The 25,701-nt window shown below is 35.9% G+C and overlaps 1 protein-coding gene across 1 annotated transcript in view; it reads left to right on the plus strand.

Annotated features, from left to right (window-relative positions):
- The window catches only part of Ptp10D (Protein tyrosine phosphatase 10D), a 51,097-nt gene that overhangs the window by 21,035 nt on the left and 4,361 nt on the right, over positions 1-25,701 (plus strand). The window contains exons 4-14 of the mRNA XM_017623796.1: positions 3,986-4,264; positions 4,620-4,667; positions 14,567-15,239; positions 15,310-15,734; positions 15,799-16,230; positions 16,292-17,379; positions 17,876-18,182; positions 18,287-18,304; positions 18,431-19,113; positions 19,184-19,442; positions 19,511-19,639. Of these exons, the coding sequence (XP_017479285.1) occupies positions 3,986-4,264; positions 4,620-4,667; positions 14,567-15,239; positions 15,310-15,734; positions 15,799-16,230; positions 16,292-17,379; positions 17,876-18,182; positions 18,287-18,304; positions 18,431-19,113; positions 19,184-19,442; positions 19,511-19,639 (4,341 nt within the window). The remainder of the gene's footprint in view (positions 1-3,985; positions 4,265-4,619; positions 4,668-14,566; positions 15,240-15,309; positions 15,735-15,798; positions 16,231-16,291; positions 17,380-17,875; positions 18,183-18,286; positions 18,305-18,430; positions 19,114-19,183; positions 19,443-19,510; positions 19,640-25,701) is intronic.

A 25,701-nucleotide genomic window follows, 5' to 3' on the forward strand; every position in this document is an offset into this window, starting at 1 on the left:
AGTGAATTATCTTCAGTAGTTACTAAAATATCGCAGTTTTCGTATTTCTGAAAATTACCGTTATATGGGAAGTGGGCGTGGTTAAAGTCCGATTTCGCCCATTTTCAATACCAACCTACCTTGGATTAAGGGAAACCTACATACCAAATTTCGTTGAGATATCTCAATTTTTGCTCGACAGACGGACAGACGGACGGACAGACAGACATGGCTTAATCGATTTCTTTTTTCATCCTGATCATTTATGTATACATTTGTCTATATCTATCTCGATTCGTTTTGGCTGTTACAAACAACCGTTATGTGAACAAAATTAATATACCCTTGCGCACAAGTGCGCTCGGGTATAAAAATATAATAGAAAGAGGCTTGTAGTAATTTGTCAGCACAAGAAAAAATTTTAGTTTTGTTGACAATTTTTCTTCAATCACAATATTTTATAAGTAGTTTGTTAAATATTCAATTTAAGAAAATTATTAAGTATGTGATTTATTGGCAGACTGGTGCAAACGCCAAGGACGATCTACCACTTTCTTTTATAATTAAACTTCTTGTAAGTAGCTACTACATATGTAATTCAAAAATACAAATTAATTTAACGAGTTTTGCAATTCTTTCACAGGCTGCGCGGAGTAACACTAAAGGATTTAAACGTTTAATTCCCCTATCTCGTAAGTTTATAGTTATTTATTTTTTTAATTTGCTAGTTTATTAGGTCTTTGCAGTTATTGAACTTAATGTTTTATTGATAATATGGCTTCTCAATTAAAAAGGCGTGCGAAATCCGAAGCCTTATCCGTACTAGCGTCAATAAATGATTCATTAAAAAAAAATTATTACAGATGAGGTAGCAAAACTTTTCTCGTGGAAGGGAACTGGTACCAAAAGCAGCGCTATTGGTTTGGCAACGACTGCGGCAATAAGAAGTACGGATCATAATATTATTTATTACCACTTTTTACTTAATTAAATTTTCCGGTTTCCAATGGAGTTTAATCTTTCACTTTATTTTCTTAGGTGCTTTTCGTCAAAAATTTAACTCCCACGAAGAAGTTTTTATTTCCGTTTCAAAGAAGCACTTCCAATATGCACACGACCGGCAAAAAAAATTGGCAGCCTATCGGCAAAAAAGATAAAAAATAAATTCAGCAACTTTATAATATATATTAAACCCCTCTTATTTAATTGTTAATTTGTTAATAGATAGTTTGTTAATATTTATTTATCTGAAAATATCTTCACATATACAGTGCCGGGAAAAAATATTGGCACAGAGAATTTTTCGCCATGAATGCAAAGTTTTTTATTCTGATTTCTTCTCTAATTGTTTTTTATAAAAATATAGTTAGTATGAAGTTCTACTTTCAAATCAGATTTTTTAGAAAAATTTTAAGTATGCAGTTTTATAGCTCATTTAATTTTAGTATAATAAAGTGCACGCTTGAATAGCTAGAGAACCTCTTTGTTTTTTGACAATTTCTTATTCGCAGTTTCTTCCATACAAAAAAAAAATGTCGCACATAATTTGCATGGAAGAAACTGCGTGAAAAAATTGCCAAAAATCAACGCAGTTTTCTGGCAACTTCAAGCTTGCACTATGTTATACTAAAATATAATGGGATTTAAAACTGCATACTTAGAATTTTTCTCAAAAATCTGATTTGAAAGTAGATCTTCAAACTAACTGTATTTAAAAAAAATAATGTGCGAAAAGAAATTCAAGTAAAAAACTTTGCATACATTGCGAAAAATTCTCTGTGCCAATACTTTGATCCGGCACTATAAATATTTATTAATTATAATTCCATTCAATAAAAGAACTACAATAATTTGAATTAATTGCACAATTTAAAGCGAAAAAGTGCTCGAAAAAGAGTCGTAAACGGCTATCATAAACGATTTTTAATCCGATTTTTCTTCGAGAAAATATCCAATTACGAGCTTGTTTACGATGATTTTGCTGGCTGGGATAGCTCAAATAATAACACAACAGTTTCATTATATTTTGATCAATAAATGTTAAGCGTTTTTTTCCAAACATTTTGTTAAACAGAAACGCTTAATATTTAACATAAAAATAAAAGTGTTGTGTATAACTCGTACTATGTTTTTTACAGTGTAGCAAATGAAAGCAACAACCGCAGGTTTTACGAAAATAATTTCGTTAAATATACGAATTATTTTTATGCATTTTGAAAAATTTCGTAAAAAAACAAAGAAATAATACGAAATTCTTTAGTAAATAGTACGAACGCATTCGTAAAATATACTAAAGATGTGATGTCTCATATTTTCGCAGAATGTACGGAAACGGTTTTGTACAATTAACGATAACTTTCGTTGCTCAAAATGACGAAAAATTTTGTACGATGTACGCAAGTTTTCGTTATTCATACGCACATTTTATTTTCAGGGCGCCAACGCACAAGGGTGCTGTGCATTTTTCTTAACATAAGGAGTATGTTTTGGTGCTTTTAAAGCTTTTTTAACACCTCTTATAATTGCTGCTGAATAAAGAATAGTATTCCCATTTCTGTCCCGTGTTAAGACTAATTAAATTATTTAACGGGATGTATTTATATTACTCCTTCCAAAAACATGTGTACATCTGTATATCTTCTCGGATGCTTCAAAATCGTCTTCAGCATTAAGGAGTCAATATTGATGATAAGCGAAATGAAAAAGTGTGAAAGAGTTAAGTGGTCGGTTTAAACCCCCCTGTGGGAGGAAGGGAATATGCATACAAATTTGCTATTATTTAGTTTACGATAATAATGGCAAAAAATATTTTAATATCTCTGTAGAACTTGTTTATTGAGGTAGACTAATGGTGACAACATTGTTTTCCCTTGCAATTAGGAGTAATGTGGATTCAGCGGATACTGGGGAGGTCCTATTAAAACAAAAAACGGGAGTCATTTAAAATATCAGTTCAAGCAAAAATGAACAAAAATTAACATTCCAGTCAAATACTCTATTTGAAAATATATTATATGTAGTATGCATTGGATTTTGACCCCTAACGATGAAAGGATTGCGTACACTTTAGGATTTAAGTTTTCAACTTATATGAAACGTACGTTTTATGTCAAGTTCTATATTTGCACATTTTAACGATGTTGTGCCAAAAATGTATTTTTTGAGACTTTGAATGCTTATTACTTATTTTTTGAAACGTACCAAATTAAAAAATTACACTCAAGTATTGTGAATTGTTTGTATTTTTGAGGTGTGAGCTATTATAAATGAAATGCAAAAAGACGTAACAAACATCATCGCTGAAATGCAAAAAGTCATAACTAATAATAAAAAATTCAAAATTCGCTTTTTGATTTAAATGATGGATTTCATCGAATTACAACTACCCGCATCATTTTATGAAAAATTAAATAAAAATACCAGTCATTTCTTTCCATTTCAGTTGCGATGTTGTTACGTCTTTTTGCATTTCAGGTGACGATAGGAATTTGTGTGAAAATTATTCCGCATTTTCATTTGACCATTTACAACTTTATTAATCAATAGGCTTTAGTACCAAGCTGTGTGTGCCTGACGTGCATCAAACACTTGTGGCTCATATTGCTGAGTCGCCGTATTTGTTGTGACGATCGAGGGTGGATTGATGACACATGCAGAAGCCAAATCATTTACAAAAAATCGTTTACTTTTAAATTTTTCGCCTGTTAAAGTTTGCATTTTTTTATTCATAACTCAAATTTAAAATGCAAATATCTTACGAAAGTGACCTGTTCTATAAAAACGGTATACAGGGCCGTAATCTACGACCCAAAATTATGTTTACGTGTTTCGGCGTTCTTTTGTGTCATTTTAGCTAACTTACAGTGAACAGTTCTTTTTATATGTATGCACTCTTTTACTTTGTTAGTTTCACATTCGAGATTATACATGAATTTTAGTTTAAGCTTTAACTCCCTCAACGAGTTTACTCATATAAATAACGTATTTTTCACACTTTTCCTTTCAGCGCCGGATCCACCCTCAAATCTCTCCGTGCAAGTGCGCAGTGGCAAAAATGCAATAATATCTTGGTCCCCACCTACACAAGGCAACTACACGTCCTTTCGCATCAAAGTGTTGGGACTTTCAGGTGCTTCCAGTTCATATAATCGCACATTCGTAGTGAATAACACATTCCAACATAGCGTCAAAGAGTTGACGCCTGGTGCCACATATCAGGTGCAAGCCTACACAGTTTACGATGGCAAGGAGTCGGTGGCGTATACCAGCCGAAATTTCACAACAAGTAAGTCTCGAAGCAAAGGCGAATTAAGGCCTAGCAAATGTTACTACTAAGCGGATTTAGGGAGTGAAGGATGATTAACTAATTAAGTAATTAATAAAACCAATGCATTGCCCTTTTGCAAGCAGCTTTAACAAGAACCAAAAAAACATGCTTTGGTGTTGGTTTCACATTGTTGTTATTAATTCTTGACTAAAAGTGTTATTTCTTTATACCTACATACTTATATTATATGTTCATGAAGCTTAAACTAAACACAGTTGTAATTGAAATACGAACAAAACATTACATAATGATTAATAATGTGTTAAACTTTATAAAAATCTTTGCTAATACTTACTCGTTACACCACTAAAAGGTAGAAGGACGCGGCATAAAGAATTGTTGGATATAAAAATACTGCGAGGTAACAAAACTTACAAAATACATACATGTGCACTAATCTATAGTTAATAAAATTGGATCGAATGGCTGTATGTTTTATGTAGTACGTAAACTTATACATACTAAACAATACTAAAAATATTTGTGGTTTGCTATTTAATATATTCATCTATTTAATATATTCTTCTATTGATTATTTATTACATTACATATACATGTGTATGTCCATAATATGTATGACACTAACATATTTAAGTGTGAAAGCTATTGTAGTATTAATAAAATTTGCCAATAAACATATTTCACAGTTAACGTAAAATGGTATTTTAATGATAAAAAGAACGTCTGCAAATACACCTTCCTAATATTTCGCACTCAATGTTTGTATGCAGCTCGCACGTTTGACATAAATTCCATTAAAGAATGAATGAATTTCATAATTATTATTTGTTTAAGAGGCATGCCTATAAGACAACTTCTATTATTTTTGCTCAGTATGTTAATCTATTTATTAACTGTGTATAATAAAATTTATACATAAATGACATAATTAGTCTTAATTTCAAAAAACATACATATCGGTGTTCAAAAGTAAAACTACACATATTATTATAATAATGAGCCTTAACCGCTAAAAAGAGGTAAGCGACATTTTTTTCAAAATTTCATTTTCAGCTTCTAAAAGCAAACAAAAAATAATGATTTAAAAAAAAAAACGCTTACATCTTTTTGACAGTTAGGGCTCCATAATATTACCATATATTCTCGCTTTGAAGCTGAGTAAAGCAATAGACGCCTGATATACCATATTCCTCGACCAAAAATAAAAGCTAACTTTAGATATTTATTTTTCCAACTCCAAATAACAGTAAAAATACCACTTTAATATTTTCTAGCAATTCGTATTGTTGCACTGCATTGCGAACGTCAAATACATATCTTGTTTATACGTAGCAACAAAAGGTTTCTAACTTAAATGTTAACAAGCAAATGAAATAGCGATTAAATTTCGACTTTTATTTTGGATCAAAAAATATAAGAAAAATGTTTACTGTTATTTTAGGCTGAAAAAATATCATAAAATTTAAATGTTGTTTTTGTCTCATAAAATACCTGACAAAAACTAACGATTTGATTTTTTGTTTTGGATGAAAAAAAATTTAAGCGATTAAGATTAATATTCCTTAGCCAACAAGCATCATTATATGCCATATTCAAATGTCACACAGACGAATTCTTTCCGTCGGACTTCTTGAATTGAAATTTCAAAGATAGAAGACAACTGTTATTTGCTTTGCCAACGAATATTTAGTATGAAGAATTTTTGGTTTTACTGCTAATATAAGTAAAAACCGTATAGTGAGCAACATTCTGCACAAAAAAAGAAGCCGATTTTATGTGTGGGAGCGGGAAGACTGTTTTATTACAAAACCTTTCTAATATTGAATCATGATTCTTCATAATTTTTCATCGAAACTAACTAAGATAGTGTGGTTACTCTCCGACGTAAAAACGTACGCAATTTCAGTTCATACGAACCATCTTATGAGAGCGCCTTGTACTAGAGCTGTGAAACTATCGATGGTTCTATCGATAGTATCGAATGGTTCTAATTTTTTGCACTATCGAATGGTCGTGGGCCACTATCGATAGACTTTGTATAACTTTCAAAGTTGCGAACGTTGCACTGACTGCTTATGGTAGCTTAGAATACAAACAAGCGTAGTAAATATTAATGTATATTGTTAAAATTTTTTCATGTTACTAAATATATTTTATTTTTTAAATACAAACTGAAGAAATATGCATATTGCTTATATTATATGTTACCTATTGGAGCATTGTGATTTGGCACATTTTTGAAGTTGTGTGATTAGTAATTAAATTTGCAAAAACTAGTTTGAATAGCTTATTGGATTTGTTAGTGATATTTTTGAAGCGAGACCGAAGACCGCCAACGCGGAAAATACTGTGATTATCTTAGCCGGAGTTGGACTGGTAAGAGTAATTTTTTTTAAGCTCAGCAAAGTCAGCCTATACAGAAAGAAATTCTGCACAAAAATGCCGTGGATGGCGTAAACGGAATTTACATTTTAGTCTACAGGGGTCTGTAGAGGGTCAGATAAAGGAGGGGTGACTTTTATTAAAGCTTAGGTTAGGATAGGTTAGGTTTAAATGGCTGCTAATTACCCCACTAGCACACATAGGCCCTTGGTTGTGGGCCCGTTGTGATACCACGCGGATTATTAGAACCCTCCTACTCAGACCATCGTGTGAATTTCGCTAAACCCAGAAGTTGCCGTATGCCTACTTCGGCTATGTCGGATAGGTCTTCAAAGAATCCTGAACCCATAAACTTTGGTCTTCTTCTACAAATTGCGGCGCATTCGCGTAATAGGTGCCGCAAGTTTTCGTTATAGACCCACAGCTTAAAGCTTAGAGTGTGCTCTTTCTATTGGGTGGGGTTTTAGGAACTAAACAAGACTAAAAAGTTTATATAAATAGCTTCGTAAATACATTTTAAAATTATCCGATACTAACGATAGTATTGATAGCTTGAATGCAAACTATCAAAAGCATCGAACTTAAATGAAAGCTCACCAACGTATGTATGTAGTATTTTCCTCTACACAGAGACGCAGACGTAGAAATCTGCGTGATTTTTTCTTGCAGAGCTTCAATCTTACATTTTTTGATATTATTGAAAAATAAATTACTAAATTCTTTGAATATTCTTAAAAAATTTTAACTCACTATCAAAAACAAATAATTAAATGGAAGCATGAGTTATTATTAGGGAACGGGTTTTATGGAAGTTTCCTTTTTTATTTATTTATTTATTTATTTATTTATTCAATAGTAATCTAGCTCAATAAAGTTGCTTACAGACTACATGGAGATAAAATATATCATACAATAAATCTAGCTTCATTTAACAATAGTTTGAAAGCGGGCTTAGACATAGAAAAATCTATGGCTAAAGAATTTGAGAGAACATTGAATTCTTTCAAAGCTCTAAAGATTGGAGCATTAGAAGCATAGAGAGTACGGACACGTTCAGTATAAAAAATATCTGAATTACGAAGGGTTCTGTTAGGAATATGGAAGCAAATGCATTCGAGTAAATACGGTGAATCAATCACGCCATTAATTATGTCAAAGACAAAGGTGAGCGAGAGAATTGTTCTCCTGCATTGAAGAGATTTCAAATTTATTAGCGCACATCTAGCTCTATATGGCGGAATTGGCTCGTCGAAATTCAATGATCGGAGCGCAAAGCGTAAAAACGTTTTTTGAACCCGCTCGAGCCTATTAATGTGGCACTCATAATAAGGTCTCCAAATAAAGCAAGCATATTCCAGCTTGGAACGTACAAGCGACGTGAACAACAGCTTTAACGTGTAGGGATCCGTGAATCCAGAGCTAAAACGGCGAATAAAAGCAAGCACTGAGTACGATTTGGCAATGGTGTAATTTAAGTGACTATGAAATAAAAATTTCGAGTCAAAGACTACACCTAAGTCAGTTAACTCATTACGAGTGGATAGTCGAGTACCATCAATATAGTATGAAGTAGGGGTTATACAATGAAGTTTGGAGAATGATAGGTGGAAACATTTGCTTATATTAAGCTGTAAGCCGTTGGTACGACACCAAGCTGAGACATTATCCAAGTCAAACTGAATCTTGACTTAATCAGAGGAGTTTGCAATGGTGGAGAAGATCTTCAAATCATCAGCATATAAAAGAAATTTGGAGTGCATAAAACACGACGAAATGTCATTGATAAAAATGACAAAAAGCAAAGGACCTAAAATGCTACCTTGTGGAACTCCAGAAGAAGCAATAAATGAGTTGGATAGCGCGTTGTCAACAACGACTACACATTTGCGATGATGCAGGTAGGATTTTAACCAACATAAAAATGTTGAGTGAAAACCTAAACTTGCTAATTTGGAAATCAAAAGTGAATGATCTACTCTATCGAAAGCTTTTGTGAAGTCGGCATATATAGTATCGACTTGAAGACGGTTGCTAAAAGTCGACATGCAATACTCAGAAAAAGTTGCTAAGTTAGTTACAGTGGATCTGCCGGGCATAAAACCGTGCTGGTTATTGGAGATGAAATGCTTAACTGTAAAATATAACTTCTGCTTTACTATATATTCAAATAGCTTTGATACAGTTGATAACTTGGCAATGGGCCTGTAGTTGGCAACATCGTTTTTGTTACCACTTTTAAAAAGAGGGCTGATGAAGGTTTCCTTCCAGGCATCGATAAACTCGCCACACTCAAGTGATTTATTGAAAATTATTAAAAGTGGAACCGCAAAAGCCAAACAGTTTTTAAGAAGTAAAGACGACCGGCCGTCAACATCAGTCTGCGAAGATGTTTTGATGTTCGAAATACCTTCAACTACATCATCAAGAGATAAAGAGAGCTCTCCAAAATTAATAGGAGAATCTACAGTTGAAAAGCAACTCCTACAAGTTTCTGACTGTGTTACAAAATTTGCGCGGAAAAAATTAGCAAAAAGGTTGGCTGCCTCAGGTGGTGATGAAGCATGTGCCCCATTAAAAAAAACTTCTGACGCAATACTAGAGCAGGTTTTTTTCGAATTGACATAGTTCCAAAAAGAATTTGGATTTACTTTAATATCTGATTCGAACTTATGAACGTATCTCCTCTGAAGATTTTTACCAAGCTGTTTGAACTCTCTAGAATAGTGAAGGTATTTGTCTCTATAAGCAGATGCTTTAGTGGATTTAAATTTTTTGTAGTACTTATTCCTCAAATTCTTTAGCTTCTTAAGTTCCTCTGTATACCAAGGAATCCTATAACATTTCTTTTTTCTTAGCGGTATATTATTCAAACAAATTTCATTAACTTTATTTTTAAAAACAGAATAAGAGTCTGCAACGTGAACTCTAGAAAGTAATGCATCCCAGTCTACATAAGAAATTTCTTGATTGACAACATCAAAATTGCAACGATTAAAACTGAAACTAGGAGCTTGATTATCCGTACAAATACTCTCATAGTTATAGAATTAAAGATCAAGAATAAGTGGAACGTGATGTAAACCGGGACACGAAACCGGATCAAGACACTCATTTAAAGCAAAATTCATATTGTCGTTAATAAAAATTAGATCTAAAGTTCTAGCTAACTTATTAGAGAAGCTATTTATCTGAGCAAAATTAACGCTTAATAAATTATCAATAACATATGATTCCGTGAAACTGTTCACATTTTTTGGAAGTAAAGTGTCACCTATAAATGACCATTCCACATTCCGTAAATTAAAATATCCGAGAATACAGAAATTAACACCATCGTGACTGCGAGCTATATCGACTATGTTGTCCACATGCGCTTTATAAAGTGAGTCCGCGCTAGACGGAGGAATGTATGAAGCGCCGATAAGTAATTTGGAGATGCCTTGTATCGAGACACAGAGTTGGTCTAAAAGGGAATCCGTATTGCTCAGACTCACAAACGATGAGCGATAAGGACCGGTTGTTCAATGTCTGGGTATTACTACTTCCCAGTTAAGGTTGCCAGATTTTTCTCAAAATTCAGTACATTTGGCTTTTGCAGCGCTTAAAAATCAGTACACTTCCGTACATTTTTGTTAGACGCAAAAATAGTTTTATTAAACAACATTAAGGGCCAAATTCACAGTGGCCCTAAAACAAAAATAAAAATCACATTTATTGTTACATATTTATGTTCATATGTATGTGTACATTAGACCAAAAAACCCTGAAATGCGACCTTAATCCGGCTCAAATTTTAGTATTTGGTATAGTTAAAATCCTCCATGAATTTCCCTTCTACGATAATCCTAAGAGGTCACGCGTCAAGCGTTTCTTTTTCTTATAGGAATAAAACGTAAAAAAATTAGTTCTAAGTATTTTGAGATCAACATAATTTTCTCGCATCATTCAAAATCCTCGAAGCTATAAGAATATATTGATTACATGCCATTTAAGTACTACGCAGGCTCAGATACTTTAAATTCCTAAATTATAGTTTTTGAATCGTTTGCCTTGTTTGGGTCTAGTAATTGCAAAGAAATTTTGGAATTTGAATAATCTGAGCCTGCGTAACACCTAAATAGCGTATAATCAATGTATTCTTACAGTTCCGGACGTTTTGATTGATCCTAGAACATTATATTGACTTAAAAAGAGAAGAACTCTCTTTCTTACGTGTTATGGGAAAAATTAATGCTCGATGAGCGACCTCTTAGAATTATAGTGGAGAAGGGAGGATCATTACTATAGCAAATACTATAATTGAGCTGGGTTCCGGTCGCATTGCGGATTTTTTTTTTTACGTGGTCTAGTGTACATACAAACAGTTGCAAAAATATTAATAGTGGAGAGACACTTATCATTCTTTGGCTATTTACCTTCCGTTTATTTAATGTTTATTATTCTTTTTATGAAAGTTGAACTTCTTCTTTATTGGCGGTGCAACCGCCTAAGCAATTTCGGCCGAGTCCAAACCAGCACGCCAGTCATTTCTCTTCTATGCTAACTGACGACAATTGGAAATGCCAAGTGAAGCCAAGTCCTTCTCCACCTGGTCTTTCCACCGCAGAGGAGACCTTCCTCTTCCTCTGTTTCCAGCATCGCGGCCCGCGACGAATATTTTTATAGCAGGAGCATTTCTGTCCATTCGAACGACATGGCCAAGCCAGCGGAGCCGATGAATTTTAATTCGCTGCTCTATGTCTATATCGTTGTAAAGCTCATACAGCTCATCGTTAAATCGTCTGAGATATTCGCCATCACCAACGCGTAAAGGTCCGCAAATCTCTCGCAGAATCTTTCTCTCGAAAACTCCAAGAGCCGCCTCATCAGATGCTTTCATCGTCCATGCCTCCGCTCCATACACCAGCAAAGGCATGATGAGTGACTTATAGAGTGTGATCTTTGTACGACGAGAGAGGACTTTACTTCTCTATTGCCTACTCAGCCCAAAGTAGCACTTGTTGGCAAGAGTGATTTCGTAGGGATACCAAATTCAGACATTGTGGCATAAAGGCAACTTCTCTTCGTGCTCGTTCGTCTTCGAAAGCGGCTTTGAAATCGACAAATGGATGGTGTGTGTCGATCCTATTCTCGCGGGTCTTTTCCAAGATTTGGCGTATTGTGAATACTTGATCTATGGTGGATTTGCCAGGCCTAATGCTACACTGATAAGGTCCAAGCAGTTTGTTGTTATAACCTATGCTTAGAAGGCTAATTCCGCGGTAGTTGGTGCGTATGGCGGGATCGCCTTTCTTCTGGATTGGGCAGAGCACACTCAAATTCCAGTCATCGGGCATGTGTTCATCTCACCATATTCTGCATACGAGCTGATGCATGCACCTCATCAGCTCCTCGCCGCCGTACTTGGATAGCTTGGCTGGCAGGCCGTCAGCTCCAGCAGCTTTGTTGTTTTTCAGCCGCGTAATGGCTATTCATACCTCGTCATAGTCAGGCGGTGGGACAGCTACTCCATTATCATCGACTGGGAACTCGGGTTCGTCTTCTTCACAACTTTCAGCACTGCTACCATTCAGTAGGTTGTAAGTGTTCCCTCCACAATTTAAGTACATTCTGGACATCTGTCACTAGGTCGCCATTGTTGTTCTTACAGGAGTTCGCCGTGGTCTTGAAACCTTCCGTAAGTCGCCTAACCCTCTGGTAGAATTTTCGGGCGTTCTTCCTGTCGGCCAAGAGCTTTCATTTGACACCTCATTTTTGAAAATCGGAAGAACGGTGTAAATATCTTAATTTTAAACGCAGATGGCAACCCTATTCACAAAAACATATCCTTTCTGCATAGCTAGAGGCCAAGCCCTCTATTTGACACCTCATTTTTGAAAATCGAATGAACGGTGCAAATCTTATGCAATTAACAAAATTGCCTTCGCACAGAATAGTATCTCCAGCCACGCAGCATTTACATACATTCAGTTATGAAGGACAGCAGTGAACCTTCGCGAAGGCATCGCTCCCACTTATAGCTACATATATGAACGCACCAATTTTGTCAGGTTTTCGGCATGAGAAAACGTCCCTCTTGGTCTGAAAAAACGTCATTTCCTACCCAAAAACGTCTTTTTTATGTTTGCACACAGAATTGTTCTTCTTAAACTCTTATTGTATACAAAGGTACATATGTACGAAGGGTATATTAAAATGTCATTTCGACAGAGCACATTTAAAATTCATTAGTGGTATTCACCAAAGTGAGCAAGTGGCCTGGCACTCTGGCAAAACAGCAGATGAGCTCAAGCAACGACTGTTGACAACAATTTGGTGAATACCACTATTGTAAACTGGTTTGAGATCGTTAATATAAAAATCATTTTATACATACACTTGTGATCAGCTGATTAAGTCATCAATATTTTGATCGATTTTGACTGTGTTTCCTTTGTTTATTATTTTTTTCATAAAAGCCTAGCTCATTATATAACTAACACAATATAAATCCACATTTCAACTTAGTGCAAAAATTATAAAAAATCTGCAAAGTTTCAACTAGGTTTTCAAGTTTTTGTTCAGATTTTGTAGAATTATTTGGTATGCAGTTTGATATCCCATTAAATTCCAGGGCAATAATGTGTAAGTTTTAAGTTGCTAAAGAATCGCGTTGATTTTTAATATTATTTTTTTCTTGTCGACATTTGGTTAGGTTGTCGAAAATGCTGAATTACGTTCAGCTCTTCCTCATTTGGCTTTTAATATGCAATTGCCAACATTGTAATAAGCAAAATAAATATGAAAAAGGCAAAATAAAATAACGAAATAGGCTGGAAAAGGCAAAATAAAATAGCGAAAAAGGCGGAAAAGGCACTAGGTATTGCAAAAAAGGCAAAAAAAGGCAAAACAAAATAGCGAAAAAACAGGAAAAGGCACTAGGTATTGCAAAAAAGCAAAATAAGGCACTAAGAAAAGACAGAAAATACGAAGAACAATCAAAAAATAAATTTATTTTAGAAATGTAGCACACTGTCCTTTAACCTAGGATTCTTCTTCTGAAGAATTGAAGAAGTATATTTTATACCCATAAATGTAAAATAAGTACCGCTCAACGACAACCATAAGGAAATTCACGTTTTTTATAAAATACGCGAAATTCAGTTACAGTTGTAAGTAGAAATTTTTATCGCATTTGGTAACTGGCACATTTGTTTAATACCTGTCATTTTATTCCTCAGAACCTACAAATAAATGTCTGAAAACCCCGAGCTTTAGGTCTGACCGCTCAAGAAATTATACCTTAAAAAAAATAGGTTTTGTGCGAGTTGCACTAGAAATTTCACGATTTTCTCGATTTTAGCAAGTAAACTGATGATTTAGACCGTTTCATTTGTTTTGAATAACTATTTATTGATATTTACACATATAAGTATTATTAACGAAGGTATACAAACCGCACTTGGCAGTGCAGCAGCTTTGTGGCGGCAACATTATGCCAGTACGCAAAATGTCCCCGTCTCAAAAGATTTCCCCATATATGTATCTCGGCAAGCTGTCTTAATTTCCAAATTTGCCCCTCGGCTTCGTTTGGCGCGTAATACTCGTCTTATGTATGTATATGACGTATGTACATACATACCTATTATATAAGTAGGAAAACAATATATGTATGTATTTTCTTCTTAAATTGCATGTAAACTTAATATGCATCCTATAAACTGATAAAACATACACGTAAGAAATTTGTAAACAACCACAAATGTGCTGCATAAGGTTTTATTTGCAAGCACATAAAAATGTACATATGAACATATATTATATACACACATAAGCCTGCATATTTCTAGTTAGAAATATTACTCACCCATCATTTTATTTCGTCCATCTTTTACTACATCCAACATTCACCACACATTAACAAAAATATCCAAATAGAGCCCAACACACCTGGCAAATTCATCGTTTGGTTCCGCAATGAAACCACACTGCTCGTGCTATGGCAGCCACCCTATCCTGCCGGAATTTATACCCATTACAAAGTCTCAATCGAACCGCCGGATGCACTGGAAAGTGTGCTGTACGTAGAGAAGGAAGGTGAACCGCCCGGACCCGCCCAGGCAGCCTTCAAAGGGCTCGTCCCAGGTCGTGCATATAACATATCTGTGCAAACAATGTCTGAAGATGAAATCTCCCCACCGACTACCGCACAATACCGCACTGTCCCACTGCGGCCGTTGAACGTGACTTTTGATAAGGATTATATTTCCTCGAATTCATTTCGAGTGTTATGGGAGGCGCCAAAAGGCATATCAGAGTTTGACAAGTACCAAGTCTCATTAGCCGCGTCGCGTAGACAATCGTTTGTATCACGGACCAATGATCCGGTAGCCTACTTCGATTTTCGTGATATCACCGAACCGGGTAAAACATTCAACGTGATTGTAAAAACTGTTTCGGGAAAGGTGACATCATGGCCTGCAGCGGGCGATGTTACGCTCCGTCCATTGCCAGTGCACAGTTTGCGCTCATTTAATGATGACAACACGAACACGATGCGGATCACATGGGAGCCGGATGCGGCGAGTACGCAGGATGAATACCGCATAGCGTAAGGAATTTTAACAAATACGAATTTATTGAATATTTATGTTTTATAAATCCATGCATTTTCCTTACAGCTACCACGAGCTTGAAACCTTCAACGGGGACACCAGCACTTTCACCACCGACCGAACAAGCGCAAATTTGGAGAGTCTCCTACCGGGACGCAACTACTCCCTCTCAGTTCAGGCAGTATCGAAAAAAATGGAATCAAATGAAACCACAATATTCGTTGTAACACGGCCATCTTCGCCCATCATTGAGGATCTCAAGAGCATACGCACTGGTCTAAATATAAGTTGGAAGAGTGATGTCAACTCCAAGCAAGAGAAATATGAAGTACTCTATTCGCGCAACGGCACCTCCGAAGTGCGAACTATAGACACAAAGGAATCGCGTCTGGTCATTGCGAACCTGTATGCTGGCGCTGGATATGAATTGAAAGTATTTGCCGTTAGTCATGGCTTAAGAAGTGAACCGCATGCTTATTTCCAAGCAGTATGTAAGTATCGATTTCATACCTTTAATTTAATATCTTAATATATTAACATTCTATATCTACATAGTTCCCAATCCTCCACGCAATATGTCCATCGAAACGGTGCGAAGCAATTCTGTGCTGGTGCATTGGGCACGACCAGAAAATAGTGACTTCACAGAGTATTCGATGCGTTATCGGACAGAGACCAAAGAGCAATGGATTAACCTGCCAAGTGTACGTTCTACAGAGGCAGATATTACCGATATGACCAAAGGAGAAAAGTACACCATACAAGTGAACACCGTGAGCTTTGGCGTGGAGAGTCCCAATCCACAAGAAGTGGTTTATACTGTTCCGCCTAATGAGGTATCAAATATTATACCTCTAGTAGACTCGCGCAATATTACTCTGGAATGGCCGAAGCCTGAAGGACGCGTTGAATCGTATATACTTAAGTGGTGGCCCACAGAAAGTCCTAGCAAAGGACAGTCCAAAACCGTTTCTGAGAATAAATCAGGTTAGTTGAGTATTTTTAGTATCCAGCGCAGGTCCTTTTTAACTTTAAAATCTTTTAATAGATGAGTCATCCACTGTCCGAGTCTTGATTGGGGACCTTATGCCTGGAGTGCAGTATAAGTTCGACATACAAACAATATCATACGGGATCTTCTCGCGCACCACACATCTTTCCACACGCACCATGCCGCTAATCCAATCCGAGGTGGTGGTTGTAAACGACAGACAAGAAGATGAACGCGACACCATTACTCTGTCATACACGCCAACACCGCAGTCATCTTCGAAATTCGATATCTACCGCTTTTCACTCGGCGATCCTGAGATAAAAGACAAGGAAAAGTTAGCCAACGACACGGACCGAAAAGTAACATTCACTGGGTTAATTCCCGGTCGTCTTTATAATATCACCGTCTGGACAGTAAGTGGCGGCGTGTCCAGCCTGCCAATCCAACGCCAGGATCGTCTCTTCCCAGAACCCATTACTCTGTTACATGCAACCAACATCACTGACACGGAAATCTCACTCAAATGGGATATTCCAAAGGGCGAATACAATGACTTTGATGTGCAATATTTAACCGCCGACAATATTCTCGCACAGAACATCACCACTCGAAACGAAATCACCATCAACGATCTGCGGCCGCACCGCAACTACACATTCACAGTAGTGGTCCGCTCAGGCACGGAGTCGTCGGTGTTACGCAGCAGTTCTCCACTCTCAGCAAGCTTCAGCACAAACGAAGCAGTTCCCGGGCGCGTCGAACGCTTCCATCCAATAGATGTGCAACCCAGTGAAATAGTTTTCGAGTGGCTGCTACCGTCGAGTGAAGCTAATGGGGTCATTCGTCAGTTTTCCATCACCTACATGAATGTAAACAATGTCACCGAAACGCGAACCCAACAATTCGAATCAACTGAGACGACAGGTGCTATACGAAATCTGAGGCCGGGTGAAACGTATGTTTTTAAAATACAAGCGAAAACATCTGTAGGCTATGGACCGGAACGTGAGTATAAGCAGACAATGCCAATATTGGCGCCACCACGTCCAGCCACACAGGTAGTACCCACCGAGGTGTATCGCAGCTCGAAAACGATACAAATACGTTTCCGAAAGAACTACTTCTCCGATCAGAATGGACCGGTAAGTTAAAAAAATGAAATATAAGCTATACCTGTGCACTGAATTAGTGAAAAAATTTCGAAATGGAGTTGTTTACAATATTAACAACAAAAACATTGTTTAATAAAATCAAAACAGGATTGAGTGCCTAAAATATGCTCTTATATTTATTTAAATATTACTTGAGCACTTCGTTCAACCTGGTTTGTTATAAGAATCGTTCAATCACTCACTCGCGTGGTTCGATATGGGCGGGAGATAACATCAGCAACTGGAACATTTCACGAGATATATTCTAGCATGGAAATTTGCCGTATCTCCTTTTTCCAAAATATCATTCACATTTATGTATGTACATAATTTCTCTGCAATAGTTCCAAATAAGTTTCTATATATGTATCTCACAATTCATGGCATCGGTGACCCGAACACTAGCCACTTACATCGTTTATTCTACATACATACATTCTTATGTCCATACGAGTGTAGGTATATGAATACACATTTTTCATTTAAGGTTCGCTGGTACACAATTATCGTCGCCGAGGATGACACCAAAAATGCTTCAGGACTGGAGATGCCCAGTTGGCATGACGTACAATCGTATAGTGTATGGCTGCCATATCAGGCAATCGATCCATATTACCCATTTGAAAATCGATCCGTGGAGGACTTTACTATTGGAACAGAAAATTGTGATAACCGGAAAATAGGCTACTGCAATGGACCGCTGAAATCTGGTACTACGTACAGGGTGAAAGTGAGAGCGTTCACAGCACCCGACAAATTTACGGACACTGCTTACAGCTTCCCAATTCAAACAGGTGAGTACATAGAAATTAAGGAAGAGCTTATGAAATTGTGCACTGAGGTTTGCTTACGAATTTCCTCTTTAATTTATACTATGTCTTACACATTCTACCTAAAGATTTATTAATCTCCCCTGGTGAGTATTCTATAGGTCAGGCGAAGCCGCACATAGCTTTAATGTTTATTATTTTTATTTACTATGCTCAAATTCCTACGTTTTCTTATGTACATACTAAGCACATATGTATTTCCTTCTTCACAGATCAAGACAACACTTCGCTGATCGTTGCCATCACCGTGCCACTTACCATCATATTTGTATTACTCATCACTCTTTTTGTATTCAAACGTCGCCGCAACAGTTGCCGCAAAGCCACTAAAGACTCTCGTGCCAACGACAACATGTCTCTGCCAGACAGCGTAATCGAACAAAATCGTCCAGTTTTGATAAAGAACTTCGCTGAACACTATCGGCTCATGTCAGCCGATTCCGATTTCCGCTTTAGTGAGGAATTCGAAGAATTAAAGCATATAGGACGCGATCAGCCATGCACATTCGCCGATCTGCCATGCAATCGTCCTAAAAACCGCTTTACCAACATTCTTCCCTATGATCACTCCCGGTTCAAGCTGCAACCTGTGGACGATGATGAGGGCTCCGATTATATCAATGCAAATTATGTGCCGGGTCATAACTCGCCACGTGAATTCATTGTCACACAAGGCCCACTGCATTCGACTCGCGACGACTTTTGGCGTATGTGTTGGGAGAGTAACTCGCGTGCCATTGTAATGTTGACTCGCTGCTTCGAGAAGGGACGCGAGAAGTGCGATCAGTATTGGCCAAATGACACGGTACCAGTCTTTTATGGGGACATCAAAGTGCAAATATTGAATGACAGTCACTACGCCGACTGGGTAATGACCGAGTTTATGCTGTGCAGGGTAAGTTTCTTAAATAATTACTAAATTCGTAGTTTTACAATAAAGTATGTTCTGAAATGTTACCCAACAGGGCAGTGAGCAGCGCATAATGCGTCACTTCCATTTTACCACTTGGCCTGACTTCGGTGTGCCAAATCCTCCACAAACTCTGGTTCGTTTCGTACGTGCCTTCCGGGATCGTATTGGCACCGATCAACGTCCTATAGTGGTGCACTGTAGTGCTGGTGTAGGTCGGTCCGGCACATTCATCACACTCGATCGCATTCTACAGCAGATAAAGACGTCCGATTTTGTCGATATTTTCGGTATAGTCTATGCCATGCGTAAAGGTACTACATTTTATAATTTTATTATCTTAATAAAATGAGAATATTTTTCTAATCAACTTTATTTCTAGAACGTGTTTGGATGGTGCAAACGGAACAGCAATATATATGCATCCATCAGTGTTTGTTGGCTGTGCTTGAGGGTAAGGAGAACATTGTTGGTCCTGCGCGGGAAATTCACGATAATGAGGGATACGAGGGTAAGTAATTTTTTCTTGGTTTTCTTATGCTTTCCGTAAGTTTAACTAACCAGTTTAAAATGTTAATAAGTTTTATTTTGCTTTTCTTTTGGTTTTGGTGTTATATTTGGTGGAACTAAAATGTAAAAGCGTTAAATCTAAGCGTAAATTAAATAAATGAAAGGGTTAGATATACATAACCCATAGCGCTAAATGCCACTGACGTGGACACCTAATTGCAGTTAGCCCTCTTTCGTTGAAGTGGTAAAAAAAACGTTGCCGTTTTTTGTAACTAGGATAAAAGGTAAGACTCTGTGCAGGCGTCAGTACAGTGTACGGTCCTTACCACTTTGTTGGTAGATCTACCACCTTTTTAGCTCCATTTTATTTTCTACAATTTTTACCAACAAAGTCAAAATACTTGCCAATATTTTCCGGAAAGAAAGCAAACAGATTTAAATGAATGCAGTGTAAAAATATTTTGTCATCGAGCACACCTACATATAATAAAAATAAAAAGTTAACTCTGACCATAACCAAATTAAAGTGAAATTGTGAGTGAGGCTGATAAATTAATGGTCTGCAAACTTCGAGCATTTCAAATCTAATTTTAATGAAACAATTTTGAAGTGGAGAGTAATTCGTGATCGAATCCAATTCGAATCGAAATTTCTTTTTGTATTACGGCATTCGGTAGCGAGTTTGCTTTTTCAATTTAAATTAAATTTGAGTGAAAACAGCTGTAATTTTATTTCGTTCGATGCGAAACGAATTTCATTCGATCACGGATTCCATGATTTGAGCCCAGTTTTGTGTATGTAATATACAATCAAAAAAATACAATCTTTCCCAAGGCGTATTCATATAAAATGATAGCAGTAATGACAGTAAGATTTATCACAAATACATCATTTTGAAATTAAGAACCACCGAGGCGAGAATACAGCTGCTCTGGAAACACCATCTTATATGAATTCGCCTTGATTTATCACATTTGAGTAAAAACAATTGGGTTGTTCACACTTGCCTGGTTATCTGGTTAAAAATTGTTATTCAGTAGTGTATGTTATTATTGTAAACTGAATAAAAAATATAACCACAAGGGTGAACACCCCATTTTTAATATTACTTTTGTTTTTTTTTTAATCTACCAACTTCTACCACTTTTGGTATGTAAAATCTACCACTAATTATTTTTTTGAAGTCCGTGCACTGCGTCAGTATGTGAAAAAGTGGGGAGACGCAATCATACTGTTGGAATTATTTTTAAACTTTTTCTTGGCTTCGAAGTTTCTTCTTAAAAGAGATCTGTGTACTTAACGAAAGCTACGTTGACGCGTAGTAGGAGTCAGGGTGAGGTGAAACGGAAAAAACTTTCTTCACAAATCTGTATAAAGGAGAGTTATAAGGTGATAAAAGTATTCTTATATGATAAGAGTGGCCGTCGGCGTCAATGGCTTTGTAGGCCTTTGACTTCTCAATTATGTACTGCTTGAGCTCATACCTGCTTAAAGCATAGCCGCACTAGGTTTAGCAGGTTGTGCAGCCTTCTTTTCACTGCACGTGTAACTTTAACCCGGGAGATTCAATGTAAATTTACAGTTAAAATTTCTAGCTCGACTTATCCTGACCGGATGACTATACACTGATATTCTAAGGTGGTGTCCCTGCGGTCATAAATCTTCGATGAGACAACACTGCACAGTGTGATGTAAGAAGAATGTAAGGCCTCCGTTGTTGTCTCGCTCATAATCTTTACGGCGCTTAGAGGACGTGAAGAGTGAATTAATCCCGTAGGTGGCGCAGGGGTCGAGTTATTTGAAAACCCTGTACTTTTGGTCTGATTTGGTTCATATTTGGAATGTATATTACTTACGGGTGACGCGGGGGTGTATATATGTATTTCAATACCTGCATATGTACATCTGCGTGGAAGATCGTAGTATCTCGGCAGCCAGTTCGAAAACGTCCTATCTCTGAAAACTTTTTAAGAATGCCTTACTTCAGAATTTGATTGTGCTGAGATAGGGCGTTTTTGAATTGGCAACTGAGTTAGGGCGTTCTTTAATCAAATTCTGAGATAACGTGTTTTTCAATCAAATTCTGAAATAGGGCGTTCTTCAAACAAATTCTGAATTAGGGCGTTCTCGAAAGGTTTTCTGGGATAGGGCGTTTTTGAACTGGCGGCCGCAGAGGTTGATCTTCCACTCCGGTATCGTTCATATTTAGAGCTATTTTACCTGCACAAAAAAGTAACTCCACAAAAAATTTAGCCGGTAGGCTACGCGTTCGTCAAAATATTTTGAAAAAAATCATCTGTTCCGATATAGTTTATATTTAGAATATAAGTAAATTACTTATATGAAACGAAATAACAAACAATATAGCCGTTGGGCAACGCAAATGTTCGAAATAATATAATTAGGGGATTCACAAGGCGTGTTAAGCGTAAGTCTTCAAATTTTTCTATGTAATAGACGATTTATGAGTTCCGCTGTAATTGATAACACCGTGAATCGATATACTCACGAAACTGTGTGCCAAATATAGTAAAACTGTGTTTTTAATTGTTCACTCAGACGTCGGGATTTTTTCAAAGGACTTTGAAATTTTAAAGATATGATTAATTCAGAAAATTATTTAAAAAAATGACAGAGAAAATTTTTTAGAATTTTAAACTAATAACGTTGTTACAAAGACGCATAGGTATTAAAAATGCGTTTTTAATAAATTTTATCTTTTCAAGTTAATAAAGTTACCAGGACGAAATTCGATGATGAGGTCGTGCGAAGATTAGTCCTCAAACAATAGTTAAAAAAAATATATTGCAATTTTTCAAGGATATGTAAGGACAAAATTTGTGAAGGACATTTTCGATACCCATATGCAGATTTTTTTCTTTTATATTAAATCTATACTTTTGCTAGGGTTACTAAAAGGTCAGTGAGCAACAGGTGAGTACGAATACCGCGGCCGGCCAAATTTTTTTTTAGCTTTTTCATTTATTACTCTTATTTTTTAATTTTATTATGGCTTTTTAAACTCTAAAAATTATATAAACTTGAAATATTTATATGAAACTAGATCACCCTCACCCGCTTCGCTGGTGTAGTTAATTTATTCACCGAAAAAGTAGAAGGTTATCAATTCGTGGGAATATATATTTTTTATGTATGCTACCGCATAACCTTGGACCACGTCGATCGATTTCGATAATTCTTTATCTATCGGAAAGGTGTTGCCTCAAGGGTGGTCCCATACTAGTTTGGCTTAGATCCGGTCATTTGACCATAAAGAAATTAACGGTACTATTAAATTTTAATATGATAATTTAAGTCAGTTTTGTTTTTAACCGACTTCCATAAAAGGAGGAGGTTATCAGTTCGTCGGAATATATATATATTTTTTATGTATGTTACCGCATAACTTTGGATCATTAAAAATTACATGCCAAAATAAAACTCAACATACTTAAACTAGACCAAAAACAAAAGATTTTAAATTTTTTTATACCACCTTCAAAATATTTTAAAACTAAAACCTTCTGATAAATTTTCTGACTTACATGCAGTGTAGAAATGACGCCCCTGCAAAACTATTTCGATTGATACCCACATTGTAATAATTGATTGAAATTAAATTAAAGTTAAATTCAAACCATTCAGAATTTAACTTTTTAAACAGTTGGCAACCTTTTTACACCTTTTTCGCCCGACGCTAATATTGTGATATATACTAATGTATTAAAATTACCTATTTATAACTTAAGTTGAATTTTAATTTTCAAAGATGTGGTTCCCTGTTATACATATGAAGCTTAGAAATAAAGCCTTTTCAAGACTTATGATTAATACCTATATTGCAATGACTTATTTAACTTGTAGGATAATTTTGTCTGAATTAAAACAGTTGGCAGCCCTCTTCAAATCCCCCAGAAAATTCTACATGTTTAGGCTGAACATTTCTAAACAATTTTACGTTTCACACTTTAACTTGATAATTAATTTAAATTCGAATTTTAAAACAGGTGGCAACACTATGCAAAATATTTTCCAACTGAAACCTTATTAACCCCATATTTTGATACATACCTACTACAATAATCCAGTTCCCTTAGTTCAAGTAGCATTTAATTTTTCAAACAGGTGGCAACCCTCCTAAATGTAGTTTATTATTGTAGTAATTCATTTACATTAATTGAATTTAGTTTTAAAACAGGAGGCAACCCTGGTAAAACACCAATAATATTTTAGATCAATTTTTCTCAATGACTATGGAATTAATTTCATATATCTCCATACAAAGTGTTATATGAAATACAGTATGAAATTCGGCTTGTATAGTAGGTGCCACGTCCCCTTTTCAATAGCTCCATATTTTCTTTATGACTATGCGATTAATTTTATATGTATATCACCACACCAAGTTCCAGTACTCTGCCAAGAACAATTCTAGAGATATGCAGTAAGAAAAATTCGACTTGTATGGGGGGTGCCACGCCCGTATAAAGTTGCAGTACTCTACCGTTAACACTTCCAGAGATACTTATTATGAAAAATTTCGTTTGTATGGGAGGTGCCACGCCCCCTTTTCAAATAGTCCGAATTTTTCTTCATGAGTATGCGATTTATTTCATATATCTTCATACCAAGTTCCAGAACTCTACCATGAACATTTCCAGAGATATCGAGTATGAAAAATTCGGTTTGTATGGGAGGTTCCACGCCCTTTTATATATCGAGATTTTTGTTAGCCGATAACTATCCTTAGAACGTCTGCAGTAGGTGTCCGAAATTTCAAAAAAATCGGTTCAGCCGTTCTCGAGCTTTGCGATATAAATAGATGGATAAGCAGGGTTTTTATGCGTAATTATATACATACATATGTATGTACATAAATATGCATATACAAATCGATGGTCCTCTGCTATAACGACACAGTTCAAAATTCAAAAAATAAAAAATAAACTGAGTGCGCGTAGTCCCTACGCGCGGAAGAAGTGAAACTTATAGAGGAAATGTCAGAAAGAAAGAAATGTGCTATATACATACACATGTACATATTTTCTATTATACAAAAAACATATTTATTTTAAATTTTTTTAACGAATTTATTTTTTTATGTCCAACTGCAAAGTTTAGTTATTGTTTGTGGCTGAGACAACATCCATATCTACAATATTAACTAGTAGATTTGGTAACTAAAGTAAGATATGAAATGCTTTATTAGAATATTATTAATATTTCTAGAAANATGTCCAACTGCAAAGTTTAGTTATTGTTTGTGGCTGAGACAACATCCATATCTACAATATTAACTAGTAGATTTGGTAACTAAAGTAAGATATGAAATGCTTTATTTGAATATTATTAATATTTCTGGAAAAACCCGCATCAATGGTAGCCGCTCCTTTGGTTGTTGCATCATTTCCACCTTTAACCATTTCCAAAGAAAATTTTTCTTTAAAAAATTTTGTCAGTTCATCAGATTTGGCCAGCGGAAAGTTGACGTTGAAATCTCCTGAGAGAATTACAGGTCAATCTTAACAGTCTACTTATCTTTATCTTCATCTTTATCATTCATCTTCTTCGTCATCTTCGTCGTCATCTTCATCTTCATCCTCCTCTTCATCTTCATCTCCATCTTCATCTTCATTTTCATGTTCATGTTCATCTTCATTTTCATTTTAATCTTCGTCTTCAACTTCGACTTCATCATCATCTTCATTTTCATCTTCATCTTCATCTTCAACTTTATTTTCATCTTCAACTTCATCTTCATCTTCATCTTCATCTTCATTTTCATCTTCATCTTCATGGTCATCTTCATCTTAATATCCATCCCCATCTTCATCTTCATCTTCATTTTCATTTTCATCTTCATCTTCATCTTCATCTTCATCTTCATCTTCATCTTCATCTTCATCTTCATCTTCATCTTCATTTTCACCTTCATCTTCATCTTCGTTTTCATCTTCATTTTCTTCGTCATCTTCATCCCCATCTTCATCTTCATCTTCATCTTCATCTTCATCTTCATCTTCATCTTCATCTTCATCTTCATCTTCATCTTCATCTTCATCT

Source organism: Rhagoletis zephyria, unplaced genomic scaffold, assembly GCF_001687245.7.
Source record: "Rhagoletis zephyria isolate East Lansing unplaced genomic scaffold, Rhagoletis_zephyria_1.1 Rzeph_scaffold_03359, whole genome shotgun sequence".
Classification (NCBI taxonomy): domain Eukaryota; kingdom Metazoa; phylum Arthropoda; class Insecta; order Diptera; family Tephritidae; genus Rhagoletis; species Rhagoletis zephyria.